Raw genomic sequence first — 10,842 nt, 5'->3', positions numbered from 1 at the left:
CATTGTGAGGCGAGCATTAATAAAAAGTGAGCTCAATGCAGTGAGTGCCTGTTACTAAGGGATTAGTATAGGCTAGAAAAGTTACCCATTAACTGTTAAAACCAAATAAGGTTTGGTCTTAAATATACAAATGCTTGATTCTGCATAACGCTGAAAGTGGCCAATCTGATTCCGACAAAATGCCTGCTAGCCAAGCAGCCTGCTTCTAACAGAGGCCATGAGCAAATACATTTTGAAGACAATAAAATAGAGAAGAGGCATAAAGCAATACTTCTCCCAAATAATGTCCTGCTGTAATAGTTTGCAGTTTCAAGGCAGGTCCTATGTACTTAGGAACACAGTGAATATTCTTCTCCTTGAACGCTGCCTTCTCTTAAAGCCGCATGAACCTTCAGCATCCACAGCATGGCAGAGCAACAAGCACCATAGCTTTTTTTCTTTAAAAAAAAAACCAGACACCTATTCCTTCGTTCTAAACTGGCCACTCGCTAACTCTACTTGATGCCCTTTCATTGGTGTTTGTCAGAACTGCATTAGAAAAAACAAGATAGGACTTAAGTTTAAAGATTTGCCTTCAGAATTTTCAGGAACTGATCCTTAATTTTCCTGTTTTAATTGTGTTCAAAAGCAAACTTACTTTTTACGACGCCGCCCATACAACTCGCGTCTTAACTCTCGAGAAATGGGCTTCAAATGCATAAAGTTGCAGAAACCTCCTCGTGTACACTCTCTGAAATGAAATGCAAGAGACACAGTTAAAATTCCCTGCTGTACACTATCTGTTTGCCATAAGCCCTAGTGGACCTCTAGCCATCTAAAAATTAATCACCTCTGACATTTAAACCAGTAAATTGCAAGCATAATTTACTGACACTGACTCACTCCTAGACCAAAATCCTAAAAAGATGGCAGAAGTCAGGAGGCTGACTGCAGGTCCTACACATGTATATCACTTGAAGTTGTTTTCTTCTTACACTAAGCTACACATAAAAGCCGCACCCAAGCAACCCAAGCAAGCGTTTCAAAGAGAAAGTCACAAGCAAACAGGAAGTCACTTTTTACCCCATTTCATACTGACGGCAACAAGCCTCTCTGAAGTCAGTCACAGGTGAAAGTTCAGCATGAATGGGCTGTCCATTAAACCAGCGATTGTTCAGGTCAATCACAGCCTTTTCCGCATCTTCTTCACGGCGAAACTAAAAGCAAAATTTACATTTTTTTCTCATGTTATAGAGAGGCAACAGAAGGAGATCAAAGATTCCTACCAAATCAGTTGTGGAAATCTGAGGCTTCGGACGAGTAATCAAAATAGAAGCTTCTTCAGAGTTCCCAGGACAGTCCATCAAATCAAGGGTAAAAATGCTAGCTTTTCATTAATCAGGACTCAGAGCTAATCAAAACATTGATATTTTCTCCTAATCATGTTCTGTTTGGTCTTTCAAGTTTTGTGGCTTCTGTTAAAATACACGATAGAAGATACTGTGTTTTCTTAGTACAACTTCAAACAAAGAGAATGCTTAAGAGTACTTTCTAGAACACCAATGCTCTGGATGTAATGGATTTTTTCAAACATCTAAGAAATCTACATGAGAACTGAAGCTCTCATTAATCTAAATTAGAATTTACAAAAATCTGATCCTGTTTATGAAGAATGTAAAACTTAGATTTGAAATTCCTTTTCACAGCTAACCACTTGCAAACTAAAAAATATTATGACCTACACAGCTGAGAATTTTAGGCATAAAAATACCATTCAGTTAAGGGAATGTACAGTAAAAATATTCAAACTCTCTCACACTTCTCCAACAATGTGTACACACAATAAAATTTCTGCAGGTGACAACTTTGTACTCATTATTCAACAGATACCAATGACTTTTAAGAGCTGAAGCTAAGTGCTCCAGTTTCCACCTTAAACCACCCAGCTACTGCCAAATGTAACTTGGTTACAAGATGTTTTGTTTAACTGTGAAGTTAGAAAATAAATGCACCCATTAAAAATAAACACACCTGTTGCGAATAAACCTCTGCTCATAATGAAGTGCTTAAAAGGCAGTGCGATGCGAAGACAGACCCCAAATTAATCCTGGCAAACTAAACAGTCCAGCAATGGTGACTGTGTTTATAACAATATAAAAAAACAAGTGTTAATCTTTATGAAAATGACACAGATTTTGACTATCAAGAAAGCTTCTCATAATCTCTTAAAATTTCTTTCAGATTCCATTCACATTTTCACTCTTTCTCCTTTATATTGTGAAGCTGGAGAGGATCTTATATACTGAAGAGCTACTCTCAAAATCCACAAGCATACAGTAAGCTTTTTAAAATTATAAATCAATAAATACCACCCCTACTGATTATATGAACTTGTCTCTCCTTATCCTACCTTTACGTATACATTTCCAACTAGATGATCTCCAAGGTTATCACAAACGTTCATCTCCTCAACTTCACCATATTTTTCTTCCATTTCTGTGAAGACCTCCTAAGCACAAAGCAACCAATTAAAAGTTTGCAGATTAGTTACAAGTACAGACATACTGCATTTAGCTGTTAGTAAGTATGAAAGAAGGCCTTCCTTAAAGAAAAAAAAAAAAAACAACCCCTCTTCTTACACTCCTGATTTTAGAATTAGTACTTGCTTGGCCTGTACTGTGTCCATCTGTAAGTACAGCACTAACAAGATACAAGAAAAAGCTATGAAAAACATTATGCATACAGTATTTACAGAATACATAAGATGCACTGAGAACACTACATGTAAACCTTGATGCTATAGTTTTAAATATTTGTATAGAAGCAAATTAGGTAAGTGTATTTTAAATTTATGGGAAAGAAGGGGATTATGGAATCAAAATGCTACAACACTTAAGTTGCTGATTTTTAAACAAAGTCTGTTATAACCAGTAAAGTTAAAGCCAAACTAACCAAAGGTTATACAAAGAAATATTTAGCACTGAAAGTTTCAAGTTTTATATGAACATCTGAGGAAACAAGCGCTTTTCTCTGAATCCATCTAATTGTGCCATATGCTGAATCCACCTAACTCATTTGTGTGAACAAATCCACAAACACTTTAATGCGTTACACCTTTTACATACCTCAAAGAACTCATCATAATGTTCCTGCATCTCAACATCGCTCACAGCACCTGTAAAAATCAAGTCATATCGATTAGAGCCTATAAATAAGGAAGAGATTTTGATAATACTACAAAACAATCTAGAGAGGCTGTCGGAAGCATAAAAGACACCATATAGCATGGAGCTAACTAATAGGAATATTAAAAATAAGTATGTGTGAAGAGCTTTGAGTCCTCCACATGTGTCTAAACATTACATTGACATGAGCAAATCAAACAAGTTTTAATCAGAGCCAAACTGGTTATGCCACAAATTTAAAGGAAGGGGAAAGGAATTACTTCGAAGTATCACTTAAATGTACAGTCCTACCCTCTATCTATCAACAATTTTACTTAAACAGAAGGCAAGTGCTTTGTTATATTTGCATATTTTAAAGCATGATCACAATTTAGTGTTCCTCTTCCTAAAGGTAGAACTTCATTTTGACATATCCACCTTTCCAGCATACACATTAGATTTTGAGAGTTCATGATGTAACATAGCACAGATTTCTTTTTAAATTGAAAGTACACACTTCTCTCAGTGCCCTCAAAGAAGGGCACCATAATGCTTTCAAACAGAGAGCAATTTTCTAGCTTAATTTTGAATATCACTTAATTTTTCTGGAGTCCTGCAGAACACCTTTTAGCGCAAGACAAGCCAGCCATATACTCAGGTAATATTCATGCTCCCAGCTGGACTTTACAAATGAGCGCTGCTTGCCTGCTGCTATAAAAAACAATGTAAGTTTGCCTGATTTTTCAAAGCATTAAGAACATAAAAAAATAATTTCATTTATTTCTTCCAGTCTACAGCATTTTAAACTACACTAAGCTGTATATATTAAAGCCTAATGTATTAGCTCTTTAGCAGTTAAGTGGTTTATTAAGATCAAGCAGAGCAGTTTTAAAATGAACCCTGCATTTTATGCTAGAAAAATATTCTAGCCTTTAAATTACAAACACCACTGTCTTAGTTCACAGAATGTGAAAGACAAGAAACTGAGCCAACAAAGCTGAGTTTATTCACTTCAAGTTGCTATGAAAAAAAAAAAAAGCTTTGGGCTCAGTCATTTTTGGCTAATATTACCATTTGGATGAATTTTACATTTTTCTTTAAAAGGCTCTAATATTAACCAGCCAAACTGTAATTATTTTTCTTCCAGCTCACCTCCTGAAGAAGGCTAAGGGGCATTTGTTATACAGTTTAGGCTAACAATGTTTCTGCATTTGAAGCACGTTTGCTTTTAAGAACTTCCTTCTTCCACACTGCTTCCCCAGTTATATAGCAAACTAATGAATATCAAACATTAAACCAGTATTTCTAGACTGTTTAATACTTAACTATATTCTCAAGGTTCTGCCAACACCACTGATAACAGTTTACTAATACCTAGAGTTGGTTGTTTGTTTTTTTTTTTTTTTTTTTTTTTTTTTTTTAACAGATGTCAGTCAGGGGCTCTTTTGAGCCACACTGGGAATACCTACTTTTTACCAGATGGACAAGTGCTAAAAACTTATAAGGAGATTCCATTGTCAAATTAGGAGATCATAAGCAACAGTTAGTTAATGACTACTTGAATGTCCTTCTGAAGCGGGAAGCATACATATGCACAGGCTTTACAAACATTCATATTCCAGGGCTACTGGTATCTGAACCTCAAGAAGCCCAATTACTAATTAAAATACTCAGGAGAACTATTGCTGTTCAAAACTAAGGTTAATCCTCTACGACGGCAATAGAAAGGAAGACAGTTATGCAACAACAAAAGCATTAAATAGCTACCCAAGTTATCAATTTAAAATACATGCAGTACTTAAGTAGGGACAAATATAAAAAAAACCAGGGAGCCAGGAGTTTCAGCAAGCCTACTGATAACAGAGCTCCAGCTCTACCACAGAAGGTACAGTTAGGCTCTGCTAAACAGCCACCTGCTTGTCAAGACAAACTAGAGTTGGATACCAGCATTTAGAATATTAGAGAATCTGCTCAAGACTCTCGCAGCTGTACAATCTAAACAGCTTCACAGACCAAACTGCTGTAACTCTGTGCAAATTAGTTACCAGCGCATTGAGAATTTAGGGACAGAGTGGAAATACTCAACTGTACATTTTTTTGGTTTACTGAAACAGCATTAACTACTAAGCATCTGCAACAAGAAAGCCTACAAACTAAAAGAACCGTTTAAGCATCTAGACAAACTTATGTAGCTCATTAAATATCTAGCTTGATTATGTGACAAAAAACTCAGATTACTTTATCGGGCCATGATTACTTTCAGAAGCAGAAGAGACAGTGTTGACTTTTAAGTCAGTGTCTGATTTCACAAAGCATGTCTAATCAAATGCTGGTAACTAATCTGAACTAGTCTATAATCCAACAGTCAAAAAAAGGAATAGCCAAACAAAGCTTTATTACCACACAGTCAATATTCACTTCAACAAGAAATATTAATTAGAAAATAACACCGATTCTTTTTGGTCCTAATTTTTTTTCCCCTTAAATCTTATTCTAATATTGGTGATTCAATCACAATGATATATCAGTAATCGCCGATCAACAATCTTGGTCATTTAACTTCTGCCAGTCTCACAGGTAGGTGTGTTTTCTTATGCCCATTCCTATCTCATGAGGAATCATTAAAATTAGTTCATTATCATACCCAAATCCCTTTTCCTCCTCAAAAGCACTTTTATTTTCCTAGGTAAATATGCAACTTGGGTTTGGAATTTGAAATTTCAAAGCATGGAAGGAATTTTAAGCATGCACCTATCCAAAAAGGACAGCTGCAGAAGGGTGTGTCAGTCAAAGTGTATTCTTCCAAAGCAGACTCTAAATGAAGGCTGCATTAACCTAGGACAAATTTCTGCATGCAGTCTGAAAAGTTTCAAATTCAAGTTCTCTTAACATTTACAGAGCAGGAAATTTGTTCTGGATGAAGTCAACGTGTCATTGTCCCACTCATTTAGACAGTGGAACCTAACAGATAGCACAAAACATACAGAAACACATTCCTAGGATGCAGGCAACTGGCAGGGAGAAAGGTGGATGGAAGAAAGCAGCACAACCAAGACTGCTTTACAGGGAAAGTACAATTTCAACCCTTTTTGATTTTACAGATGGTATTCAGATTCCCCTCACAGTTTTGGGAGTATGGAGGAAGCTGAGTAGGGCAAAAAAGTTTTTGTTGAGTTTCTTTTTTGTGTGTTTTGGACACATTTAATGAAAGGTGGTCAGTTTGATCTGTTAAACTAAAATGGTAGACCAGCTTAAGTCGACACTGAGCTCTGACAATCAAGCCCAGGGAACCAGTGAAGGAACTTGTATGAACTTACAGCGCAAACCGTCAGCAGACTGGGAAGAGTTTTGAGGGTTACGGTAAATGTTCAAGAGGGCAATGGTCTGAAATACAAAACGCAACAACTTTATATTATGGAAAATAATTTTAACAAGAAACCGGTTTCCTTAGGGTCGCTTTAGCCGAGTCTGTGCTGAAAGAGAGGTGGTTATTCTCTCCCAAAAAGGAGAACTTTCACTTAGCTGGTGACCTTTCTGAATCAACCTAACACTGTAAAGTAATAGAGATCTCATGATACTCCATTATTGTATTTTTTTTATTTTATTCCCCAATATTACTATAGACAGGTTTTGCAAATTTCCAGGCAGATAAGTACTAGATGGCATCCAAACACAGTATTCAAATTATGAGTGTAATAATTTGAGTTTGGTTTTACTAAATGGTTTCTTAGTAGCAAAACCCCAGGAAATCAAGTAATACAATAATTACAGCATAACATGAAATCTCCATTTTCCTAAAAAAGTTAAGATGAAAGAAAACCCACAGTTTTGGGAAACTTACCGTACATCATATATATACCTATTTTGGTTTTTTGTTAAATCAAGAATTTGAGAAATGTCTGCACTTTAACCCTTTAAAAAGAATGCAGCGCTACTAAGCAAATAAGTTTCACTTTGCAGCGCTAAGAGAGTCTGCATTAAGTCCAATTAATGCAGTCAATTCTGCATTCTGAATTGCACACATTTGACAAGTTCTTGATCTGTGCGCAAGAGAGTTCCATCACTTGTCCTGTTTGCAACAGCTTTATGTCAGCAGCTCAGAAGCCAACATTATTTTCTCATAATTAGGAGTGGGCTCTTTAACACCATTCTTTAAAAAAATTTCTCCAACTGTGGGACTTACAGTGTGAGCCGTCAGCCGTCTGTGCACTGTTTTGGGGGTTACGATAGATGTTTTGAATCAAGATGGTCTGCGGGGAAAAAAAATAAAAAGGGGAATTCTACTGGCTGCTGTGCATATAATAGACAATTGCAAAGAGACAACTTGTTTGCAAACAGCTAAAAATAATATTTTATTCTTAAGACTTCCTTTTGTATTTGCTGAATATCTTCCAGAACTGCATCCAGACCATCATATTATGAAAACAGTTTTAATTAACCACCAAGAAAGAGCTGCATTTGTCTCAACATCTATTCTCAATATGGGAGTTGTGAGGCACAGTAACCTAAAACATCAAGCTATGTGGTATTATGAGGATGCCTAGCTTTTGAGACCAGATTCTTTATAGTGAGTCTAGGGGAAAAAAAACACAGTGTTATGTGCACAGCATATAATACATAATGCCACAGAGTCTAAAATATTACACCAGACAGTAAGGTTTCTAGGCAAGAGCTACATCTCTTTTTGTGCATCAGAAGTTTCTTGGTGGAATTTCTGTTTAAATAATATAATAGCATCATAGGTTCACACGTTTCCGATCCTTCAAATAAGGACAATATCCTTTTAGCCCTTCTGCTTTTACTTGAAGAATTAGCCCAGGCAGACTTGAAACCTTACATTTGTACCGTTCTTCTTAAAATCAAGTTGTCTGAAAAAACAAACCATGTTTAAGTTAGTAAACTAATATTACAAAAGAATTCCAAACGTCCATATCACTGTAAGCAGCTCAAAAATTGAAATTTGATTACTTAAAATACAAGCTCAACGTTAGTTAGTATGAATCGCAATCCCCAAATAATTTTATCTTACACTTTATTATTAGTCCCAGTAAGTATTCAGAGCTTAAAGAAGTCACAGGATCAGGAATGTCATACCTACATATACTGCCCACTTAGCATGTAAAAAAAAATTATCTAACATCACAATTTAAAAACAAAAAAAACAACCAAACAAACAAAAAAAATCACACATTTGTTTTGTAATGTTTACGGTTCCACCAACCAAAGCTTTGTGCTTTTGTGGCCCAGGTTTAAAATAACTATGTTTTAGCCTACAATTGGAGAGACCCAGAAACATGCATATAGTTACTGTTTCTGCTGATTGACGGTAATTTGATCACCCTGGATAGCACAACCTTTCCTACTAACACATCTCTTCTATGAAGTAGCTGCACCAGCAACACAAGGCAAAAATATTGTGCCAGTAACTTCCCATTAGTAAGACATCTGTTCTTGTATTTTCTATCACAGCTGATTATCAATCTGCATACAAATAAAGATTTCTGTAGTGAACCCTACACATCTGCCAGATACTTTAGAGATATTACAATACAGCACATTGGCCAGGTGCGATTCTGTAGCGGTCCCTGACATCACTGGATGAATCTGACATGTCCTGCTGACCCGCTTCAGCTGACGTTGCCAACTGCAGTTTTGAAAGCAAAAGCTGAAGACTGCACTGACAGAGGAAACTGTTGTTGCATACAGAGTTTTTTTTATAAAAAAAGATGTAATTTGGTAGTTTTTTGGGTTTTGTTTTTTTCTTTTTAACTTAAAGACAACTACTGTGGAAGTTGTCTAATTTAGAAATATTTTCTAGTAACCAATAAGCTAAATTCAGGTCTCTAAATAACCCATCACATTTCAGCACACTCTCCATGTAGGTCAGCAACACAAATTGGTTTTGAAAATGGGCAATATTCTTTTTGAGATACAATATTTACACTAAAAATAATTAAATTCCCTGAAATGGAAAACTATTTCTGTAGATAAATTACCAGCAGTGGTCCCTATCGATCAGTAACCAAGACAGTCTCCCCCTAGAACTACTCTGTCCACTCACTCATTAACTTCAGGAGCGCTGTTGCTCTGACCTCCAGTCATGTGGATAGTACCTGCCTCCCTAATTCTCCCCAATCCAACACCAACCCACCATTCTAAGCAATTCTGCTCTGAAGTCAGCTAAAATGAACTTGCAGAGGACTCCACTGCTATGTAAACTTCACCTTTGTAGTTAAAACTGCTGATAATGTAACAGCTTTCATAGGCACTACTCACCCTATACTACACTCTCAAAGAAATCTATTTACCTGTACATCTTGACATTCAGCAGTGATAGAAAAAGGCACAGCGTACTGTTCTCCAGGAACGTAATTTCTGAAAACTACAGAGCTCATAATAACAAAAACCCTATCACCCACTGCACCTTTTTTTTTTTTTTTGGCAGACATGCAGTCACACATGTCTCTAACACTATTCACGCAGTCAAAGACTAAATAATCTGCCAAGTCAACTGGCGTATACACTCTCAGCAACCAGGCAAGCTGTTTTGAAGAAACAATTCCTTTACATTCAAAGGAAGTATGTAAGTTATTCTTGAAACTTAAGAGCCTGGGTCAGAGAGCAAATATAACGACAGAAGAATCGCTTTTATTTATTAATCAGTTTTCTTCTATTATATGTGTAAAAGACTTAAGTTCACACCTTTGAGATTGGTGCAATGCGTTGCCATTGTTTGTGCTTAAAAAAATCGGGGATGGTTTAAGTGCCTAAACACCACTGAGAAGGCACACTCACCTGAAAGTTAGCACTGGTTGGTCTCTACTACAGGCAAGCTTACAACAGCATCGCTTCCTGCAGCCATTAAGGGTGACAGGAGATAATTAGAAATGCTGGGAGAAATAAATGGAATACCCCCAAAAAAAGCAAACACCCATATAAACTGGGGCCAAAAGTGAACTAGTTAATCTGGAGTTTGGTAATTATTCAATTGTATCTGAGAATCTATGTTTTAAAGAAGAATATACTTCCACAAGAAAGAAAAACAAAAGGAAAACAAACCTGGCTAAATGTTGGTTTGTTGTGCAACCGAGAACACCTGTCTCCATGACGACAAGCTCCAATTTTGAAATAAAATGAACAGTTGACTCTGCAAGTAAAAAAGACAAAGTAGTTACTTATCGGAATAGAAAGACATTAATGTGCAATCCCTATAAAACATATGTCCTAAATACCTTTATCTTGACCTGGAGAAATAACATCGAAAAAAAATTATCACAACAGTATAGGAAAGTATTACAGCAAACCTGTTCATATTCATTCCTCTTTACCCCTAGTTTACAGCAAGTTATCTAACCAATTTCACCCGCTACTCAAACCCAAAGTGCACTCATCACACTACCGCAGACAGAAGTGATCACTACTGCTTTACCATTCTGGTTCTCCATTCTTGTCTTTGTACTGGTTTCACTGGGTGATGGGATGGGAAATAATGTGAAAAACAGTCTGAAAACTTACACTGTGAGATATATGGTCGTGCCTTGGTTCATTCAACCCCCTAGTCTAGAAAATATAACCTGCTTTAAAGCTGATACAGTCGCACCTACCTAATGTTTTATAAACCACCTGTTTAAAGTTATACTCTAAGGGTAGCTCAGACTGTTGTATTTGAAATAATTCATATAAGAGAAAAACCTTATTA

At 36.3% G+C, this 10,842-nt stretch overlaps 1 protein-coding gene across 1 annotated transcript; it reads right to left on the bottom strand.

Moving 5' to 3' along the window:
• Window positions 1–633: 633 nt before the first annotated feature.
• On the bottom strand, window positions 634–10,249 carry LOC104459901 (splicing factor U2AF 35 kDa subunit-like). The gene is made up of 8 exons (XM_010080930.1): window positions 10,203–10,249; window positions 9,939–9,995; window positions 7,981–8,011; window positions 7,327–7,393; window positions 3,105–3,154; window positions 2,390–2,488; window positions 1,063–1,196; window positions 634–730 (listed from the first exon to the last, which is right to left on the bottom strand). Exons 1-8 carry the CDS (start codon window positions 10,247–10,249, stop codon window positions 634–636), a joined length of 582 nt encoding a protein of 193 aa, XP_010079232.1.
• Window positions 10,250–10,842: the final 593 nt, after the last annotated feature.

This window comes from Pterocles gutturalis, unplaced genomic scaffold, assembly GCF_000699245.1.
Source record: "Pterocles gutturalis isolate BGI_N339 unplaced genomic scaffold, ASM69924v1 scaffold50574, whole genome shotgun sequence".
NCBI lineage: Eukaryota > Metazoa > Chordata > Aves > Pterocliformes > Pteroclidae > Pterocles > Pterocles gutturalis.
This window is presented reverse-complemented; position numbering and strand designations above follow the sequence as displayed.